Here is a 23457-nt window from a genome sequence, read left to right on the forward strand (position 1 = left end):
CCCTGCACACCATCCTCCAGTCTCAATATTCCTTCAGAATTTTGGTATGAGCTTTGTGAACTATGGGAACAAAACACTGAGCACTTTTGTTAAAGAGTACCATGCTCCACATTAAAAGATAGTGTTATGAACTATAATGTATGCCAATAGATTTGAAAATAGAGATGAATTAAGGAAAACACCAATTATCAAAATAGACTCAAGAAGAAATAGAAAACCCAAACAGACTAGTGACTGTTAAAGAAATTGAATTTGTTGTAAAATATATCCTCTCTACTGAAGGCCCCACCCCGGATGGCTTATGAGTATGTTCTACTAGCTCTTGAGGACTTCTTCTCTTATGGATCCTATATGAATTCCCTCCCAAAGACCCATGCGACCCTAAAGCACGACAGGTAGACCCGCTTGACTCTGCAGTATCATCGGCATCCAAAACCATGCCATCCTGGAACACTATACTCAATGCACACCTGTTTAACAAATGGAATAGGTGATAAAACTGAGGCAAATCATGAAACAAAAAATAACATATTAGAACTAAACGATCTGGGTACAGGAACATAACTAGGTAAAATCAATGGCTTTCCTATTCCTCTGCATTTTGGAGACAAATTCAAGTTTGACTGGACTAGAGGAGTGGAGGAGCCTGCTTCCTTCAGTAGATGGGACAATCACACAGGACAGCCACAGGGAGACAGGCATCTGAGCACATTATGGACAAATGGTACCTCTAGGAGAAGGGAACACTTCCCTGGCTACCCCAGCAATGAGTCCCAAACTTTTAAGGATTCTGCATCTTTCACTTGGCCTGACATAGCTTATAATGTGGGGATTCTCAGGACATATTCAGTCAATGGATCCCGTAGACTGGAACAAGTCCTGATGTCAGGCTGGGGAATTAAGAGCTAGAGATGGAAAGCAGCTTCTAGCAGCCTTTGCCAGGTCTGAGCCCTCTGGACGAGATTCCTCCAGTTTACGTTATGGTCCAACGTGACTTTAAAGTCCCCTGAGGCTCATTCTCCCCAGGTTTCTCAAGGCCAAATGCCCCACAGTGCACATAACCCATCGTGCCTTTCTGAAGGCCCCTCCTGGCTCTGAACCCATGTCGTCAGATGCCTACATTCCTCTTGTTTCTCCCCCCAGACCCTTCCCCTGCATCAGCTCTTTGTACATCTGGCCATCAGCCTCCTCTTTGATGTTCTCTCTCCTTGGCTGGCTGCAGCCTTATGATAACTTCTCCCTCCTCCTCCCTTCCCAGCCCCACCATCCTCCGAGCAGCCAAAATACACATGTTGCCCTCCTTTCATCTTCCCCTGTAAATCAGCCTATTCTGGATATATTGAAAGAAGGCTTTTCTGAGCTAGTGGTTCTAATTCTTGGCTTTTGAAAAATCTTATTCGGACTTGGCTTCCCATCCTGGCTATGCTGCATTCATTTCCCATCTGCAGCCCTAGGACGTTGGCTGTCCAACCCACCATGTTTGTCCAACCCGCTTTAAGGACTCAGAAATATCCACATCTCTGAAGTCTTTGAGTGTGCTTCTCCGGTGTAACTCAGTAACAGTTTTATCAAAGGAACATGTCACAGAAGACATGCTGTCCTCCACAAATGAAAGTGAAAAGCAAAGCAACTGGCTGTGAGGTGAACTGTGTCCCCCCACAATTCACTAGTTAAAGTCTTAACCCTAGTACCTCAGAATGTCACTGTATTTGGAGATGGGATCTTTAAAGAGGTAATTAAAGTGAGGTCTTAGGCTGGGCTCGAATCTAATACGACTGGCATCCTTATAAGAAGAGGAAATTTGGGGGCACCTGGGTGGCTCAGTCAATTAAGCATCTGACTCTTGATTTTGGCTTACGATCTCGCAGTTTGCAGAATCGAACCCCAAGTCAGGCTTGGCATTGAGCGTGGAGGCTACTTGGGATTCTCTCCCCCTCTGCCCTTCTTCCCTGCTCGAGTGTGCCTGTTCTCTCTCTCTCTAAAATAAAAAATAAAAATGAAAAAAAAAAAAAAGAAGAGGAAATGTAGGTGTAGACAGGTACAGAGGGAAGAGCAGGTGAGGACACCGGGAAATGGCAGCTAGCTGCAAGCCTAGGAAGGAAGCCTTAGAAAAAACCGACACCTTGCCAACCTTGATCTTGGACTTCTAGCCTCCAGAAAGGTGAGAAAATAAATGTCTGGCATTTAAGCCACCCAGTGTATGGGACTTTGTTATGGCAGACCTAACAAACTAATACACAACTCGAGTCTCCATAATATTTCCTCTCCAGAATATATGAAATGTTTATAGGTTGATCATTCAAGGCAACTTTTTGAAACAGCTATTTTCAGTACCTAGTGGTCATTAAATATTTAAGTGTGAATTTTTTTAAGTAAAGATGATTATTGTTTATAATCATTTCAAAAGAATATAAAACATTCTTTTAATATTTTCAGTGGGGACATGAAGATATATAAAGCATGTTATCAAATATGCAAATGACTCTAAATTGCTACGTTAAGAAGGAAAAAGATATGACTCAAAAATGAGGAACTGAAATGAAGAAGATAAAATTTAGCACATAAAAAAGCGAAGTATCCCACTTATGTTAAAAACACCTGCTATATGTCAGCTACTAAGCCAAGTGTACTAAAGGTCTAATCCTAATAACTGACTACAAGCCCTCCATGAATTAACCAAAAAAGCGAACACAATTAACCTGTAATCATTCTTTTCATTCATTCAGTTACCATTGCCAGAAGTGAAACTCAGGGATTCAACAAATTATATGTTGCCAGTCACTAAAAATTTCTCAGTTTCTCCCTTGTTTAAACTATGTGCTTGGAAAGGCTCCTAAGGCAGATTGTTCTTGGAAAGCAAATATTTAGCTTTTTTTTTTTTTAAATAGGGAAGAAAGTCCTTATCTTCCAGTTCATTTCCTAATTCCACAGGCAACTCCATAGAATCTTGGAATGTGAGGGTTTGCCGAGGAGAGGTTTATTTAAGCTTCTACACCCGAGGCTTCCAACATCCCTGAAGCCTGAAGAGGCAAGTTGTTCCTTCCTGGAATAATCTGGTGGCTACAAAACTTCATATGAAAGAAAAATCTGTGTCCTTGAAAGCACAAGTGTTTGGTTCTGCATCTCCTCTTCAAGGTCTTAATAACAAGTCTGGACTCATCCATAACAGCCTTCAGAGAGCCCTTCTGCATCTTCTATTTGTTCAAGCTAAACTTTCTCAGGTCTTTCAAATGTTTTCCACATGCCCTAGCTTCAGAAACCTTCACCAGCCCTGTGGCTCCTCTCTAAAAATGCCTCTTTGCTCATTTGTTAGTTCATTTACTCTTCTCTAGGTATCTACCGAGTGCCTGTTGTGTTCCTGGCACGTTACTAATCACTGCCAATACAACATAGACAATGAAGCAGGCAATCGCTGTACAGGCTGTAAGTGCTGTGCTGAGACATATGGCATGCTGGGGGAATGCATTGTTGGGGTATTAAATGCCAACCTAAAAGACTGGGAATGCTTCCAGTGAGTCCTGAAAGATGAGTCCAATTCGGTTGGATAAAAGAGAAGAGGCAGGGTTGCAGAAAAGCGTTTGAGCAGAGGGAAAGGTAAATTGTATTCTCATATTCTACCTCTGCGGCTCAAGGGTTACATGACTTTGAGCAAGCCATTTAGCCTCTGTAAGTTTCAATGTCTTCATCTGTAAAATGGGAATAATAATACCATGCAGAATAAACTGGGAACTACCTAGTACAGTGCCTGACACATAGTAGATGACCCCCCCCACCCAAAAAAAGATAGACCTCATTATCATTACTTTATTATCGTCAGTGAGGGAGACCTGGGACGTGATTGGCCAGAGGGGTAAGACTGTATGGCTTGCCTTTCCAAGAGGACAAGCCATCAAAGAGAAAAGAAGAGTGGCTATGTCAGTCACAGAGAGGGATGTCCCCCACCGTGATCCCCATGCACGCACACTGCAGCTGCCAAACAGATGGGCAAGCTGAGAATAGAACATCCTGGAACTGAAGAAGGAAATGAGGGAGGGTGGGAAAGATTTAAGAGGGAGAGATAAAGGAGAGTTACGGAAGAAGAAGGGGATAAAGAATCTAAGAGAAGAGAAAGGAAGAAAGAAGGAGAGAGAGAGAATCTGTAGGAGGGAAAAAAAAAATCATTGTTTTCCCCATTGGCTAGGAAAGCTTTTAACTTTGTAGCTTATTGGAAGTCACATACTATGCTTAAAAAAAAAATTCTTCCAATGTTAATTACAAGATAGGAATGAGGAATTCAGTTTATGCAGTTTATTAAACACGAATGATAACAGTCATTAGTTTATATATAAAACAGAGCAGAGGCATGAAGAGATGCATTTAAAGATCTTTTTTTAAACGTTTATTCATTTTTGGTAGAGAGAGACAGAGTGCGAGAGGAGGAGGGGCAGAGAGCGAGGGAGACACAGAATCTGAAGCAGGCTCTGGGCTCTGAGCTGTCAGCACGGAGCCTGACGTGGGGCTGGAACTCACAAACCGTGAGATCGTGACCTGAGCCGAAGTCGGACGCTTAAGTCCGACTGAATCACCCAGGCGCCCCAAGCGATGCATTTTATGCCTCTGGGCTGAGCAGCAGCCATGACAGCCCCTCCACTGAGTCCTTGTTTCCAGCTGCAGTTGTAAAGCAGAGGATGCTGTGGAGGGCTGAAGAGGGGGGTGTGATTTTACTTCAAAGGATTTTATTTTTGAAAAGCCTTTGCTATAGTTAAAACAGTTTGATTAGCTCTACGCATTAACCTTCAGTATAATTAGTTCTGATGACAAAGACACACACCAGCCACTTGATGGTTCAGATGTGTGCTAATCACTCTGCTGTAAGAGGCCGGCTCCCAATGCAGGCTGGGGGCCCACCTTTGCCAACTCCCCACCCCGGGGTAGAAAATCGCCAGCAGCTTATTTTCAAAGCTTCAGAAGGGGTGGGCCCAGCCCACAGTTTATTCTCTCCAACTGCAGTTTCTTAGCAGACGTTACTCATCCTGCAATGTTTCTGGCTCATGCCCCACAGCATCTCCTCCTTAAGATCTTTGCCTCCTGCCCATCCCCCCACCCCACCCCACCTTCTAGATTTCTGTTCTACAGTGGTTCTCAAATGGAGATCTCCAGAAATGTGCCCAACTCAGACCTACTGAATCAAATACTCTGGGCTCAGGGACCAGTAGTCTGTGTTCTAACAAGCCTTTCAGGAGCTTCTGATGTGCAATAAAGTTTCAGAACCACTGTTCTGCTGCCTGATCCCAGTGCCCCCTTACCCCCTTGCCTGATCCTACTGCCTGATCTCACTGCCCCCAACCCCCCACCCCCTACCTGATCTCACTGCCCCCATCCCCCACCCCCTACCTGATCTCACTGCCCCCATCCCCCACCCCCTACCTGATCTCACTGCCCCCATCCCCCACCCCCTACCTGATCTCACTGTCCCCATCCCCCACCCCCTACCCGATCTCACTGCCCCCATCCCCAACCCCCTGCCTGATCTCACTGTCCCCATCCCCCACCCCCTACCTGATCTCACTGCCCCCATCCCCCACCCCTGCCTGATCTCACTGCCCCCACCCCCCACCCCCTGCCTGATCTCACTGCCCCCATCCCCCATCCCTGCCAGATCTCACTGCCCCCATCCCCTACCCCCTGCCTGATCTCACTGCCCCCATCCCCCACCCCCTGCCTGATCTCACTGCCCCCATCCCCCACCCCCTGCCTGATCTCACTGCCCCCATCCCCCACCCCCTGCCTGATCTCACTGCCTCACCCGACCCCCTTGCCTGCTCCTATTGCCCACAACACCCCTGCCTGATCCTACCTCCCCACCTCTGCTCCCAGCTCAATCCTACTGTCCCCTCTACCTCTCTGCCTGACCCTACTACTCTATCCCACCCCTCTGCCTAATACTGCTGTTTCATCCCTCTCCCACCCTCCTACCTGATTCTACTGCCCCACCTCTTCTGTCTCCAAACTTCTGCCCCCTCAGTCTCCAGAATATGGCTCTGTCTTGGCTCTCCCACCTGGAGAAAGTGGAAGAAAGCCAAGGATCGAAGTGGGCGTTTCACCACAAGAGCCAGAGAAGGAGCGTCTGGGAGGCCCGGAATCAGTGATGTCACCACACCTTAGATGAGACATGAAGATCACGGACTTCAACCACCTCCCTTTGTAGATGAACAGACTGCAGGACACAGCGACTTGCCCAGTGTCACTTGCTAAGTAGAAGTGGAACCAAGACCAGAAGCATCCAAACGGGGATGAAATCAGCCGTCTGTGCATCTCATCCTCTCAGTCGTTCAACAAGCACTGAGCTTTCCTGAGGGCAGGACGGACCAGTGCCAGGCCTTGAGGTCCGCAGACCTCGGGGTAACCGGCAGAAGCAGCAGCACCTCCAAATGCGGATGGGCATTTCATGGCCTGCTCAAAAACTCCTGGTCAGCGAGCAAGCTCGAGGGTGAGGTGCCCTCTTCTTTGTTCAAACACATATCTTCCCCTGAGCCGCACATCTTCTCCCTAAGAGGGGTGGCAGTGGGCACCTTTTCTTTCTGGGTTTGCAGAAGCCTTGACAAGTTTGCCAAATCGCTTAACTTCTCTGAGTCTGGGCTTCCTCTTCTGCAAATGAGATAAGCCAGTAACCACCTTGCAGTGTTTTATCTCTTTTCTCTCGGATTAAATGAGCTAGCAGGTCCCAACTCACAGCAGGGGCTCAGTAAATGAGAGTAGCCTCCAGAGGTGCTGTGAGACGTGAGAAACAGTCTTTACCTTCAAAGGTTTGTAGTCTAGTGGTAAAAACAAGTAGAAAAATAACTAGGATAGGAATCCATCTTGAGTGGGTGCCACTATTACCCCAGAAATACAAGGCAGATGGGGCTGACACCTTGGGAGAGGACCTGTGGTGTCTGTGGCCGAGGCCAAGAGGGTCCTACTTGGTTGGGAGAGGGAAGAGCTGGCCCTGGCTGATGCACAGGCCTCCGCTAAGGGAAGATATTCCAGGTAGAAGAAAGAGAGTGTACAAAGCCGCTGAAAGCACAGGGAATGAGACACAAGTTCAAATCGTGATAAGGTGGCTTCAGGGCATGTAGGATTTGTGGCCTCAATGGGTCTGTCACTTGAGAAGCCAAAAGCTCTGATGGCCTCTGGCATGTGCTTTTCCTCCCTCACTGAGAGTGCCAACACTTGTCAATTAGGAGGATTGTTTTAGGATGTGGAAATTCATTTACTGGCAGCCAACACTTGAAAATGTGAATAATTATCAACGTAGGCAAAAACTGCCATTGGCAACAGAGAGTAGGACATTCTTACACTTAATTCTCTTGGCCAGCCAATTCCTTCGGTCATGCGGCTAATTTAGGAGGTTTCAGGTCCTTATATGAAACACATTGCATTTTTACTAATATTTTGATGTCAGATTTAATTGGAAATGTGTGCAAAGATGGAAGTAAGTCCCTTATAAGTACTGTGATTGCCAAGGAACAGAACTTGGGGCTGTATGCTATGAGTTCTTAGACTGTCTTCATTAGCTTTATTTTTAACTGGTAAGTTAACTGTTGTTAAATTTCACTGAATTCTGTAGCCTGTACCCCTGAACACCTCTGACCCCTGGAATTTTCCCTAGCAGAGCATGTGCGTGTGTGTGCACGTGTGTGCGTTCGCTGGGGGAGTGGTGGTTCAGCTCCCACCACCTGTTAACCGTACTATGGGGCTAGCTTCCTTTAGAGTCTCTGCCTCCCACTTGAAACACTCTCTCTTAAAACATAAATGTGAATTCCGTGTGTACTACTGATGTGAAGGGGAATCTATCACAAGGAAAGGAAAAGGTTTCGAGGTTAGTTAGCAGAAATAAAATGGGCTACATTGGTAAACTGAGAAAAGAATGCATGTGTCAACAAGACCTTGTAAAAGACAAAAGAGGGAGAGCCAGCTGGCAGAAGTGTAGACAGTTTGTGTACTCTTGCTCTAGGAGTAAGGAGAGTCAAGAGTACAGTGGGTTAAGGTTTCCAAAAAGGGTGATATGAATCCAGTGGTTGTCCTGGCAACAGGTCCACCCCCCTCCCCCAAGTAATAAAGAGAAAAAATGTGCACATGCAAGACAGAGGTAGTTCGGGTGGAGGCAACATGACCTCTGGTTAGCCCCTCCTTGAAGGGGGCCTAAGGAGGAGGTGGGGAGTTTGGGAGGGGATGTGGACCACTGATAAAGGAGGAGTACAGAGGGGAAGATTCTGGAGGCTTCCGCCGGCTTATTCTCTGGGTACGGCCCATCCTGCAGCTCCAATTCCACCTGCTGGCATTGTTGCCTGGAGGGGACTTTGGGCTAGAGAATGCGTTCTGTCATTTTCTGGTGGCCTCTGCAAGTATAGGCTCTCCCTGCCCTTTGCCACGGCCCACGAAGACTGAGACTGTCCAGATGGCACAGTGAACTGACAGGGAGTCAGCAGTGATCACTATTGTTGCCTTGTTAAAGTCTCCCAGGCATTCCCACCCCTGCCCTAAGTGATTTGGTTCCCTCCCCCAGGCTGTCTCCAGCTCAGACCACCCACCTCACAAGCATGGCGGTCTCCAGTGCCTGACCAGGTCCCACCTCCACGCTCCAGCCTCACTCCTCCCCCCTGCCCGCTCAGATCCTCAGGGAGGATCTCCACCTTCACTAGGAATGCAGCCCTGAACCAGCTGTTTGCAAAGTGTGGTCTGGGGACCCATAAGGGTCCCTGAGAGCACTTCAAAGGGTCCATGAGGTCAGAACTATACCCATAATAGCACTAATGTTTGCCTTTTATATTCTTATTCTCTCACGATTATATAGAGTGCAAAAAGTTTACTGATGTGGTTTTAGGTTCTGCAACTAACTTTTAAGAAACCATCATTTGTCAAGTTTTGGTGTCATATCAAAGAAGAATATCCACGATTATCTGAAAAGGCTATTAGAATGCTTTTCCTAACATGGACGAAACTAGAAGGTATTGTGCTGAGTGAAATAAGTCGGTCAGAGAAAGACAGGTATCATGTTTTCACTCATGCGTGGATCTTGAGAAACTTAACAGAAGACCATGGGGAAAGGGAAAGGGGAAAAATAGGGAGGCAAACCATAAACTCTTGAATACAGAGAACAATCTGAGGGTTGATGGGGGAATGGAGGAGAGGGGAAAATGGGTGATGGGCATTGAGAAGGGATGGATGGTTGAGATGAGCACTGAGTGTTGTATGTAGGCGATGAACCATGGGAATCTACCCCAGAAACCAAGAGCACACTTTACACACTGTATGTTAGCCAATTTGACAATAAATTATATTAAAAAAAAAAAAAAAAGAATGCTTTTCCTTTGTCAGACTACAAATCTGTGTGAAGCCATGTTTTCTTCATGTAGTCCAACCAAAACAACATTTCATGACAGACTAGATGAGGTGAGAATCCAGCTGCCTTTGATTAAGCCAGACATTAGGGGTGCTTGGGTGGCTCAGTCAGTTAAGCATCCAACTTCGGCTCAGGTCATGATCTCACTGCTCATGGGTTCAAGCCCCGCATTGGGCTCTGTGCTGACAGCTCCGAGCCTGGAGCCTGCTTCAGATTCTGCGTCTCCCTCTCTCTCTGCCCCTCCCCTGCTCATGCTTTTTCTCTCTCTCTCAAAAATAAATAAATATTAAAATTTTTTTTAAAAGTCAGGCACTAAATTGGTTTATAAAAATGTAGAACAGTGCTGTTCTTCTCACTATTCTTTTTAATTTAGAAAATGTCATTTTTTTATACCAGTATTTTATGTTATGGGTTATGTTGGGGGTTTATTTTTTTTTTTAATTAATGAATTAACTAAGTAAAATATTTTTTAAGTGTTTATTTTTAAGTGTTTATTACATGTCTGTCTGCCCCACTACTTCCTAATGGCAGTTGTTCTTTCTAAAGCCCCCACATCTGCCAAGCAGCAGAAACCCCAGATGGATGAATAAAGTACGGGGAGGAGCCTACGTGGTCACACATCACCACTGATTACCACCTGAGTAGCCTGGAAACATGCATAGGAGGGGCAGATAAATAGTGCGTTATTTTTATTTTTTAATTGGCTCAAGCTGTTACTGGAACCCTGACTTAAATTTAGACATAAAATATAATCTTCTCTTTAAAAAAATCAGAAAACCCAAATGAAGAATTACCCTAAGAAACAATTCTGTTTCTCTGTTAAACTTGCACAGACCACCCTTGCAAGTAAGCAGCTAGTGAAATACAGCATGTAGTGCATACCATAACTACAGCCAAAATAATTTGCCACAGAAGTGAAATGTGCCTGGGCAATGTTTAGAACATAAAAAACAAAAAGTCGAGAAAAGCAAACGCCCGTAAAATGTCAGACACCGTATGGGGCGCCTGGGTGGCTCAGTCGGATAAGCGACCGACTTGGGCTCAGGTCATGATCTCACGGTTTGTGGGTTTGAGCCCTGCGTCGGGTTCTGTGCTGACAGCTCAGGGCCTGGAGCCTGTTTCGGATTCTGTGTCTCCCTCTCTGCCCCTCCCTTGCTCGTGCTCTCTCTCTCTCCCAAAAATAAATAAATAAAATTAAAAAAAAATTTTTTTAAATGTCAGACATCATATTTTAAGAATGAAGAGAAGGTCACATGACCAGGGCAAGGACTACAACGAATGTGGCTTCTGTATCTTCGTTCCCTGTCAAAGGAGACCAAAAGCAGGTGACACACGAGGACCCAGGCCAAAGTTGTGGTGTTTGCCCTTCCGGCTTCATGACTCTCACTGAACCACGTTCACGAGTCAAGCAGCCCTCTGGAGCGTCCGGGAGTAGCCACTGGCCACTCTCTGGGGTGGGGACATGTGCCATGCTCCATCCTCCTCCGTGTCCCCGGTGCATTCTCCGGCAAAATGAGAAACAGGAGGCAAAACTGGATGTGGGGTTGATGCCTTTGGCAAAACAGGACGCCGTCTCTTATGTCAGAAGACAAGGGGTTTCTACGTCAGAGCCTGAACTTGGGGTGAAGGAGAGGACAGTGAGTGCTGACAACTAGGGAAGACCCAGTGTGTGTGTGGCTGGGGAGGGGGAGGAGGTATTTAGGGCTGAGAGGGAGATGCTTTTCCAGCTAAGTGTGTGGTGGCTCATACTGAAAGCCCCGTCAGACACCTAACTGCTGGTGATCTAGGGGTCAGGCATTTTCCACTCTCTCTCTCTCTCTTCCTCCGTGTGTGTGTGTGTGTGTGTGTGTGTGTGTGTGTGTGTGTGTATAGCTATAGATATATGGATATATGGATATCTAGATATAGATATCTAGATAGATAGACAGATGGACAGGCATATTTGTCATCTTGAAATTGTTTTTAAAAAGCCCTTCAATGTAGTAAACATCCTCCAGTCCTTGCCATTTTTGCAAAAGTCTTACATTTCAGTCACTATGGAGATGGAGATTCTCAGAAGACTAAAGACATGGAAGGCCCAGAATCAGGGGGCCATCATTCAGTTAACATGAGTGAGGATTCCAACCTCTCAAAACAAAGTTTTTTTGGGTTCCCCCTGGTCTCTGATTATAATTTTGAATGCTGAGGCTACCAGGCAATAGGGTAGTTCTCTCAATGGACTTCGTAGGGAGTCCGATTCTGTCAGCTGGCCCACAAGCTATAAAACACAGTTTCAGAGAATGACTTCGTAAAATGACAGTTGTGGTTAAACTACCATTCATGGCATACCTACAATTTACATGTATTACCTTATTTTCTCCTCACAAAAATGTTTCGAGGTCAGCATTAATATTCCCATTCTATGGATGAGGAAACTGAACCTCAGAGAGACAACACTGGCTAAATATACACATCTGGTAAGTACCAGAGCCAGAACTTGAACCCAGGTCTATGCCAAAACCCATTCCCTTTCCACCGGCCAACCTTCCTATTGCTTCCACACCCTGGGCTTTCCAGAGCCCGTGTTTACAACGAGATCCATTTATCCATATCTATGTGTTTTCATGACCTTTTCCTTCTCTTGGAGAAAGAGGAAGATTCACCTGAAGAAAACATGTTCACAACAGAAGCCCGACATTTTCTATTCCTAATATCTTGATCTGGCTCACAGTGCCCTCACCTCTCTTCTGTGGCCGCTCCCACCTCCCACAAGCCGGCCTGCTCTTTTCCCCATGCTGCCATGCAGATAAGCTGAACAGATCCAATAAAAAACTATCACACCCCTGTCCAGATAAATACACCAGGACCTTTTCAGATCTTTTCCTTGTGTATTGGAGAAAAGTCGTGAACCTGAGATTAAACGGCCTTGAAATAGAAGGGTGCGATTTCATTTGGAAAACCCCATGCACCCGTTGCCTATGAGATCTGCTCCCCACCCCTCCCCACACACCCAACAGGAGTCCCAGGGAGGAGCTTCCCGACTGACGTGTGTCCACCTCCTAGCCTGGACGTCTGCCCTCAACCACCTCTTCCCTCCTGCTTCAGCGACAGAGGCATCGACACTCACCCAGGAGGGCCGTCTGGGGGTGAGTCCGAGAGTGTCTCCCTCTGGACACGGACCTCGAGGGAGGCCGCTCCCTGGCCTCGACAGGGAGGAGAATGAGGATCTGTCCGAGGACCAGCAGAAAGCAGCCCACCAGCATCTTCTCCATCTTCAAGAAGAGGAAGAGGGGCAAGGCTGTGACAAACACAAGAAGAGGAGAGAGCAGGGTGAGATTTCCAGATATCCTTGAATTCTAGGTGCTATAGACCCGCTGTTTCACCTTTTCAGTGTCAGACATGCCACTTGTCTTTAAAATGCCATTCGTGGGGCGCCTGGGTGGCTCAGTCGGTTGAGCTTCCGACTTCAGCTCAGGTCATGATCTCACGGTCTGTGAGTTTGAGCCTCGCGTCATGCTCTGTGCTGACAGCTCAGAGCCTGGAGCCTGTTTCAGAGTCTGTGTCTCCCTCTCTCTCTGACCCTACCCCTCATGCTCTTCTCTGTCTCAAAAATAAATAAGCATTAAAAATTTTAAAAATAAAAAAATAAAATGCCATTTGTGGGGGCGCCTGGGTGGTTCAGTCAGTTAAGCATCCGACTCTTGATTTCAGCTTAGGTCATGATCTCATGGTTTGTAAGACTGAGCTCCGAGTCGGGCTCTGCGCTGACAGTGTGGAGCCTGCTTGGGATTCTCTCTCTCTCCCTCTCTCTCTGTCCCTCCCCCGCTCTTGCTCTTTCAAAATAAATAAATAAACTTTTAACAATGCCATTTATGTGTTTGATCCTTAAGAACTCTAGCAACTTCCATTAGTAGGTCCTTGGATACTCTGACGGCATGCATACTAAAATTTTTCATCGCTTTTGTATCTGTAAGACCGAATGGAAAACTTGAGGGGAAAAATACATATATATACTGAAGTTTCTCCTCAATTAAGTTTATTATCAATTGTTTATAATCACATTCTATATCTTGGATTTGAAAAAGGAAAAACTAGGGGTGCCTGAGTGGCTTAGTCTGTTAGGCATCCACCTCTTGGTTTCGGCTCAGGTCACGATCTCATGGTTCATGGGATTGAGCCCCACGTCAGACACTGGGCAGCTCAGAGCCTGCTTGGGATTCTCTCTCTCCTTCTCTCTCTGTCCCTCCCTCACTCACGCGGGCACACACACACTTTCTCTCTTTCTCTCTCTCTCAAATAAACTAAAAAAATTTCAAGAAAAAGGAAAAATTATATCTGAACATTACAAGTAACATTATTCCTTCAGTCTAATAACGGTGGATGGCACAAATTAATATATATAAATTTCCCAAGGAAATCATATATGGCTGGCCTCACATAGCATTGCAGAGTGAGCTTCCTAGCCTCCCTGCCTCCCACACACATCTGTTAAGAGGCAGCATGGTGTAGTGCTTAAAGGCTTGGACTCTGGCATAGAACTTCCTGGCTTTATGCCTTGACTCTGACACTCACTAACTGTGTATGACCTTGGGCAAGCTACTTAACCTCCCAAGCTTTATGCGAAGATGCGGTAATACTAGTTAATTGAGTGAGCTGATACACATAACTAAAGCATTGAGAATAGTGCCTGGCACCCATGGAGAGGTGGGGACAAGCAAAGGAGCAAAGGGGCTGGGGGACCAGAGAAGAATAGGATCAAACCCAATTTGAGCATGAAGCTCTCAGATGCATAAGGAATTTTAGCCCTGAGTTGAGTTTCAGGTACCCACAGGAGCAAGGGGTCCTTCAAACCAGAGGGGCACTGTCTCTACCAAAATAGCACTGCCTTTACCCATTTTCTGTATTGGTGCCGGAGGCCAGCTGGTATAAAGGCTTAGAAGGATTCTAAGCAGGACAGTGAGAGGGTCACAACCAGGTTTTCACAGGATGGCCAATCTCAGTGCTTCACACGAGATGAGAAAGGTACTTGGCCACATGGTGAATGATGTCAAGACTGTTCAGCCTGGAAAAACCTCATGGATAAGCCAGTGTCCTGGAACTAGGTTTAAACTTATCCTCCCATTTTCTATGTGTAGAGTAAGTATCATAGCAATTTATTAATTTATATAAAGTAGGTGGGGAGGAGGGAATATTTAAGGAGGAACAATAATTCAGTAACATCATCTACATGTAAAATCTTTACTAAGTCCTCATCTTGTGCTTGGCGATTTCACCCAACTGACTTCATTTAATTCTCACACCTATCTTGCAGAAATCAGGATTATTACTTCTGCTTTTTGGAGATGAGGAAACTGAGACTCAGAGAAGCTCAGCGATTTGATCAAGGTCATGCAGCTAAAGTAAGTGGCAAGCAGAGATTCAAACCCAGGGTAAGAAGGCCAATTACCAATTCTCTGATTAACAGAAAACTCAATTAGCTGCAAGTCAAGTCCCCAGAAGTCAATTCATGAAAGGGCATAGCTATCTTCTCGTCAAAGGCAGGAAGAGGGCAGGGCCAGGGCAAGGACCATTTCCCAAAACTTAAAAAAAAAAAAATACCCAGTAATTTAGTGAATTGCTTTCAGGAACTGACCTGGAGATAAACCCAAGCCTGTGAACCTTCAAAGTCCACATTTTTTCACACTTGCTGTATAGAGCTAGCTCACTTTTCACTACGCATTAAATTTATTTTAAAAATAGCAAATGTTTATTCAGTGCTTACTATTTGCCAGGCACTGGGCCAAATGCTTTAAATGTATTAAGTCATTAATTCTTACAGTAACTCAGAGAAGTTAAGTAATTTGCCCAAGGTTATACAGCTGATAAAGCAGTGAAGCTTCAGAGAATACTGGCTCATTACTGATAACTACTACCCCCAACTTTTTAAATAAATTAAACTCTTTACTAGATTGGTCCCTTTTCATAACTTAAAAAAACATTTTTTTTCAATGTCTATTTATTTTTGAGAGACAGAGAGAAACAGAGCATGAGTAGGGAAGGGGCAGAGAGAGAGGGAGACACAGAATTTAAAGCAGGCTCCAGGCTCCAGGCTCTGAGCTGTCTGCACAGAGCCCGATTCGGGGCTCAGACCCACAAATTGTGAGATCATGACCTGAGCCAAAGTCGGACACTCAACCGACTGAGCCACCCAGGTGCCCCTCCCTTTTCATAACTTTAACTGTAGGATTCCTTCTGAGAAAAGGAAGAAAACCTAGATTTTGCCTCTTTCTCTGGTCTTAAACTTACTATTTACTTTCAAGGTTCCTGGATACTTATCATATTTTATATGACATTATTAGTGTGTTATGTTATTTATATGTGATTTATTATTTTAATGTTCTCTCCTTCCTCCAAACTGACCAAATACAAAGTCCACCTTCATTTATTTCAAAATATATACAACAAGTTCTCAAAGCCCACTTCCAACCTGACATATTTGCACTCAAATCCAAACATTTGCACACATCCAAGAGGCGGTGAATAATTACCATTTTCAAGAAAACAATACCATTTCACATGGTCGGGTTTACTGCTGATTTCAAGAAGTGTTTGTGTTTTCAGGTCCCCATTATTAACCAAAAGGCACTAAGAGTAGGTGAAGGGTAGGGAGTTAAAAATCAGTAGAACTTGGGGTGCCCGGCTGGCTCAGTCAGTAGAGCATATGACTCTTGATCTCAGAGTCATGAGTTCAAGCCCCAAGTTGGGCATGGAGCCTACATTTAAAAAAAAAAATTAAAAAGGAAATAAAATAAACAGCACAAGGGGCACCTGGGTGGCTCAGTCGGATAAGCGTCCGACTTCGGCTCAGGTCATGATCTAATCATGGTCCATGGGCTCAAGCCCTGTGTCAGGCTCTGTGCTGACAGCTCAGAGCCTGGAACCTGCTTTGGATTCTGTGTCGCCCTCTCTCTCTATCCCTCCCCTGCTCATGCTCTCTCTCTCAAAAATAAATAAACATTAAAAAAATAATAACAAAATAAAATAAACAGCACTAAGTACTTCTAGCTGTCTAACACTGAGCAGACAACACTGTGCCTCAGTTTCCTCATCTTTAAACTGGAGATAACAAATAGAGCTGGTTGCTACATTAATAAAATCAGTCCATATATATAAAGCACACAGAACACTGAGTGGCACACAGTAAGTGCTCAGTAAGGTTAGCTACTTGTTATCATTATGCAATCAAAACAACTAATATAAAGTACAAGTTATTCATGTTGTCATATTAAGCCATTTAATGAACACGAAATTAACCTCTGTGCTTTTTTATGACTATTATAATAAAATGACACAAAAATATATAACTTAAAAATACATGCTAGTATCTGAAAGAATTTAAACCTTTCCGTTCTTACAATGCAATGGCATGGCAAGTCACAGGCTGGTAGAAAAGATTTGTACAACATATCTGATCTATTACTGATAGCCAGACTATATAAGCTCTTATAACTCAACAAGAAATTCTAATAACTCAGTAAGAAGAAGACAAACAACCCACCTGCAAATATGTGAAATATTTGAGTGGTCACATCAGCAAAGATGATTTTCTAATGACAAATAACTGTATGAAAAGATGTCCAACATTCTTAGTCATTAGAAAAATGCAAATTAAAACCAGACTGATGACCACTCACAACTATGTGGATGGAACTAGAGGTATTGTGCTAAGTGAAATTAGTCAGAGAAAGACAAATATCATCTGACTTCACTCATATGAGGACTTTAAGATACAAAACAGATAAACATAAGGGAAGGGAAGCAAAAATAATATAAAAACAGGGAGGGAGACAAAACATAAGACTCCTAAATATGGAGAAAAATTGGGTTACTGGAGGAGGGGGGGGGAGGGGGGATGGGCTAAATGGGGAAGGGGCACTAAGGAATCTACTCCTGAAATCATTGTTGCACTATATGCTAACTAACTTGGATATAAGTTTAAAAAATAAATAAAACATGAATAATAAATAATAAATAATAAATAAATAAAACAGAAGAAAAAAAACCAGACTGACGGAGCACCTGGGTGGCTCAGTCAGTTAAGGGTCCAACTTCGGCTCAGGTCATAATCTCACGGTTTGTGGGTTTGAGCCCCACATCAGGCTCTGTGCACACAGCTCAGAGCCTGGAGCCTGTTTGGGATTCTGTGTCTCCCTCTCTCTGCTTATCCCCCACATGTGCTCTGTCTCTCTCTATCTCAAAAATAAATAAACATTAAAAAAAAAAAAACAGAGTGAGATTCCATGACAAGTCCACTAGAAAAACTAAAATTAAAAAGACTGATATAACCAAGTACTGGTGAAGATATGAAGACACTAAAACCCTAATATATTGCTGGTAAGAACACAAAATGGTGCAGCCACTTTGGAAAACAAATTTCCAGTTTCTCTTAAAGTTTAAAACACACTTGCCAAATGGCATAGCACAGGATGACCAATTGTCTTGGTTTGCCCATAATTGTCCATGGTTTAGCACTGAAAGTCCTGCATCCCAGAAAACTCCTCAGTCCTGGAGAGACTGAGATGTTTCACCTCCCTACCAGCAGCCCCAATCCTTGGAATTTACCAAAAAGATACGAAAACACAGCTACATAAAGACTTCTACTCAGATGCTCCCAGAAACGTTATTTATCAAAGCTAAAAACTGGAGACAACCCAAATGTCCACATAATAGCAAATGGATAAATAAATTGTGGTGTATCCATACAGTGGAATACTACTTGGCAATTAAAGTGATGAGGTACTGGATGAATCTTAAAATAATTATGCCGAGTGAAAGCAGGCAGATACAAAAAAATTATATACTGAACGGTTCTATTTATGTAACATTCAATAAAGAGCAACACTGTATGACAGAAAGCAGATCGGTGGTTCCAAGGGCCTGGGGGTGGCAAAAGATCAGCTACAAAGGGGCACGAGGGAAGTTTGGGGGGTGACAGAAGTGGTTAATAGCATGATTATGGTGGACGTTACATGGCTTTATGCATTTGTCAGATTCATCAAACTGTCCACTTAAAAGTGATGAATTTTATCGCATGAAGTTATATTTCAAAAAAGCTGTTTAAAAGAAACTAAAGTGAATAGGGGAAAGAATACTGGATGCATGTCGACATAAAACCAGTAATGACAATATAGGCAAGACAGATTTTTTTTTTTCAACGTTTATTTATTTTTGGGACAGAGAGAGACAGAGCACGAATGGGGGAGGGGCAGAGAGAGAGGGAGACACAGAATCGGAAACAGGCTCCAGGCTCTGAGCCATCAGCCCAGAGCCCGACGCGGGGCTCGAACTCCCGGACCGCAAGATCGTGACCTGGCTGAAGTCGGACGCTTAACCGACTGCGCCACCCAGGCGCCCCAAGACAGATTTTTTTTAAAAATGCAATGGCAGTGAGGGGTGCCTGGATGGCTCAGTCGGTTGAGCATCTGACTCTTGATTTTAGCTCAGGTCACAATCCAAGGGATGTGGGATCGAGCCCTGTGTTGGGCTCCATGCTGAGCATGGAGCCTGCTTGGGATTCTTTCTCTCTCTCTCTCTCTCTCTCTCTCTCTCTCTCTCTCACTCTCAAGTTAAAAAAGAAATGCAATGGCAGTGGGGGCGCCTGGGTGGCTCAGTTGGTTGAGCATCCGGCTTCGGCTCAGGTCATGATCTCACGGTTTGTGAGCTCGAGCCCCCTGTCGGGCTCTGTGCTGACAGCTTAGAGCCTGGAGCCTGCTTGGGATTCTGTGTCTCCCTCTCTCTCTGCCCCTCCCCCGCTCATGCTCTGTTTCTCTTTATCAAAAAATAAATAAAATGTAAAAAAAAAAAAAAGAAAGAAATGCAATGGCAGTGAAACAAGCAAAAATAAATCAGTGCATGGAACCCATATTCATAATGTTTCTCAGCTGGACACTTACAGCTGCTAGTATTTGAAGAACAGGAGCCAGTTCTAGCTGGAAAATGGACTGATGCTTGAGAAACAGTCCCTTCATGTATGGGCATAGGAGGATTGTTGTGCTGGGAAACAGAGGTTAATTCAATCTGAAAAGATTCCATGAAGCATTTACGGTCATGGAAAGAATATTTTTTAAATAAATACATCAGCTTTGACTTTTGTTTGAACAATTTTTCTCCTCTCCGTGGGACAATGAATCTTTTCATGTAGCTTTAGCAAGGGGATGGGGAAGAGAGAGAGGAGATTGTTCCAACTCTGGGTTCTTCTAGGCATCACTATTCCAAGTAAATGGTCAGGCGAGTAGAATCTCATCAGAGCCAATAGGATGTACTATGGGCCTTAAGAGGAGAGGCCTGGCCCTATTACAATACCCTGTGTGACCTCAGTTAGGTGACTCACCTTTCTGGGCTTTAATTAATTAGCCATAAAATGAGAGGCGTGACCTGGAAACAGTGTTTCTCAACCTAAACGGGACCACAGGCCAGTACAACCCTGCGATCCTAAGGCTGGATATGACCTCCTACCAACGTGGGAAACTCTGCCTTCTGGACAAGAAGAGAAAGGGGGTAGGGCCACACTGTGAACTGGCCATTTTGTATATTGTCATCTCATTTAACCCCTACAATCATTCTGCGAGGTGGATGAGTTTCCAATTTTATGAATGGGACACTAGGATTCACAGATGGGAAGATACGCTCCAAGGCCTGAGAGGTTAGCTAAGTGACAAAGCCTATCCCTGCCATCTCTCAGGCAGGCATTTCTCTACTTGTTAGAAAAAAGATTTGGAATAGCCTCCCTAATGTTGACAATTCTTGGACCTCGGATTCTACTGTTTTGCTCCTCAAAGGCCTCCCCTGTCAGCACGCTAACCACTCTCTGTGTTCACAGAGTCCCCCAGGACTGGAGCCACAGCAAGATCCGAGGCTCATCTTCCATCTGAGACCGGAATCCCCACCTCCTTCCTGCCTGTCTGGCCATCGGAACCCAACCACTGCTTAGACTCAAGGCCATGGCTTGCACGTGGCCTTAAATGTTAGACTGCCCTTTGCCTTCAGGTCGCCCTGACATTGCCTGTCTGTGATTTTTTCACCCAGTGAAAAAGGCCTGCTTGTCAGCTCAGCCTTTCCAAAGTTCAAACTCATCTTCTTCCACTCAAGCCCTTTCACGGTCAGGGTAGCCCATGTGCTCAGCCACCAGCCAGGAAACTTGCAGCCAGCCTCCATGTCTTCCTCGTATCACCATCACATTCACAAGTGGGCAAACCCTGGTTTCCCACCTCTCCCTGTCCCACCCTCCTGACTGTCCTATTGCCACAGCAAGGCTCCGTGCTCTCCTTTTCTCGCCCGGACTCTTCCCGGAGCTTCAGAACTGCTCTTTCTGCTTGGCGTCTTTCACCCACTGGTCCTGTCCCTCCTCTGTTCAGAACCCATCTATGGCCTTACTGCATCACATTAATGGTCAAGGCTCTCCTTGACTGACTGCTGCCCACCCCTCCAACAATGGCAATCCCACAGCCACCCCGGACCTCCCACTGGGGCCTGAAGAACTGAGATTCTTGTCATAGCTGAGTGCCTCCGTCCATGCTGGTCCCTTGGCCTGGAAGCTCTACGTTAGTCAAAACTGCATTCATTCCTCGAGGCTCAGCTCATTGTGTCACCCACTCTCTAACATGTTCTCAATTTTCCCAATGAAGATCGACTTTCCTATACACCCCTGACGACGGGTTTGTTGTCTGCTCCAGCACTTGAGTTTTCTTGCTGCCATATCTGTCTCCCAGCCTAGTCTGTGAGCTGTTCCCTGGGACCATACATTGTCATCGCTGTATTATCCACATGCTGGGTGCTGAATTTTATAAATACATTTTTAGAAAATAAACAAATGTTGAATAAGCACATTTATTGATGAATGAAAGATCGATAAATGTTGACTCAAACTGGCCCTAGTTCTGTAGCTGACAAGTGCCATGCCCTAACTCATGTCTTCATATACATACTACATTTGCCTAACTACAGGTGACTCCAATGGCTATCTCTTATGATGGGAGGATCCCCTCCCTCAAATTTCTCAGCCAAGTTTCTCTGCCTGGGTGAAGGACGCCAGGCAGAAAGAGCAGTTCCAAAGCTCCAGGAAGAGTCTGGGTGAGAAAAGTTAAATATATAATTTTTAAAAGATATAGATAAAATATCAAATATCTAGTTATAACAACTCATGTATCAATTTAGTCACAAACGCATATTCAAAACATTTTAAATTACAAAATAATACATCACTTTACAAATAATGCTCTTTTCATTAAAAATGTTTCATAGGGGCTCCTGGGTGGCTCAGTCAGTTAAGCATCCAACTTTGGCTCAGGTCAGGATCTTGAAGTTTGTGAGCTTGAGCCCCGCGTCAGGCTCTAGACTGATAGCTCAGAGCCTGGAGCCTGCTTCGGATTCTGTGTCTCCCTCTCCCTCTGCCCCTCCCCTACCCTCTCTCTCTCTCTCTCTTTCTCAAAAATAAAAATAAAACATTAAAAAATGTTTCATAGAACAATGTTTTGTCTTGTTTCCTAAGACAATGTTTTCAAATGCTTGCCTAACATCAATATTTTGTCACCACTAAAGATACTTTTTGAGTCTTCTAACATCTTCACTCGTGTCTAAGTTGTCTGAGATCCAGCACTTTCCAAATCCATATAGGATGCTGTCACTGAAAGTTTTATCTCAAGCCAGCAATTCCCACTCATATACCATGAGGACCGTGTATGTTCCAGAGGCATAAATTCACCATCTCTGCAACTTGCTCATTCATTGTGTTGCTGTTTAAAGGATTATATCCAGCATCATCCAATCCTTGCAATTGTGAAATTGTGCTCTCAAGAATAATTACAAAATCTGAGTTGCTTTTTTTATTGTTTTGCTCAATTGACTTCTACATGAACCCAAATCAGCACACTGACTGAAGACATTTTGAACTTATGTGTATTCCCCAAACAACGGTTTGTTCAAAATATTTGATAGATTCCTTGTACTTTGAGACACTTTGCAAGGACTCAAATATAGGGCAATTTCTTCTTTTCTGAGGAATAATTTTTGGGGGGTGCCTGGGTGGCTCAATCGGTTGAGCGTCCAACTTCAGCTCAGGTCATGATCTCACGACTCATGGGTTTGAGCCCCACATCAGGCTCTCTGCTGTCAGCATGGAGCCTACTTCAGATCCTTTGTCCCCCCTCTCTCGCTACCCCTCCCCCCTCAAAAATAAACATTTTTAAGCAAGGAATCATTTTTTTTGGGGGGGGGACTCTCTTCATCTTATGATATATATGGTCTTAAGATATATATATATATATATATATATATATATATATATATCTTAAGATATATATATATATCTTCCATATCTTTTTTCCCTTTCATGCACTCAAGCACCGAGTCCTGCCATTTTTTCTCAGTGATGTCCCTCATGTCTTCTTCCCTCTCCAGTCCATACCAAGGTCACAGACCTTATTCCCATCAGAGAGACCACAAAGGTCTTGGCAGACACTCCCAATTATTCCCCAATATCTTCCTTCCTCTCCTTCCTTAGTAATAGAAACCCCACTTTTAAGTGGACACGTGATGGGCTGGAATAAAGACCACAGCTCCTAGTCCTTGCTTCTTGCCTACGTGACTGCCTGCTGGCCAGTGGATTCCAGTGGATATGGTACGTACAACTTCTGAAAGGACTCCTTAAGGAGGGATGAGGGAATGACCTCCTTTCCTTTTTCCTTCCTGCTGGCTAGATACCTACCACTCATTTTGAACCCTGACCCACCACGGAAACGGAAGCCGTGCTGCATGGTGAAAATAATGAAGCGCAGGAGTGTGGGTCCCTGACTTTACTCTCACTTTGAACTCACCGCCTCCAGGCTTCTAGAACGCAAGACAGAAATAAACTTCCTCCTTTAAGCCACTGTTATTTCAGTTTTTTCTGTAACTTGGAATTGATCATACTCCTAATTAACAAACTGTTTCCAAGCCTCTCCTATTGAATCCATCTAGCGCCACTGCTGAATTCAATCTTCCCAACACAATATCATGCTTATCATGCTCTTGCTAAAAAACTGCCTGAGATTTCCACATACCAATAGGATAAAATCTAGATTCCTTAGCTTAGCATTCAA

General features: G+C 44.6%; 1 protein-coding gene across 3 annotated transcripts in view; it reads right to left on the minus strand.

The window, feature by feature from the left end:
• MATN2 (matrilin 2) overlaps positions 1-12615 on the minus strand; it is a 121068-nt gene extending 108453 nt beyond the window's left edge. For all 3 annotated transcript variants that reach the window (XM_047088966.1, XM_047088965.1, XM_047088964.1), the window contains exon 1: positions 12471-12615. In XM_047088966.1, coding sequence (XP_046944922.1) covers positions 12471-12615 — 145 coding nt within the window. The remainder of the gene's footprint in view (positions 1-12470) is intronic.
• Between the last annotated feature and the right edge of the window lie 10842 nt (positions 12616-23457).

The sequence above is a fragment of the Lynx rufus genome, unplaced genomic scaffold (genome assembly GCF_022079265.1).
Source record: "Lynx rufus isolate CCGP_SWC_20201006 ecotype Redwood Valley unplaced genomic scaffold, mLynRuf1.p SCAF_26, whole genome shotgun sequence".
NCBI lineage: Eukaryota > Metazoa > Chordata > Mammalia > Carnivora > Felidae > Lynx > Lynx rufus.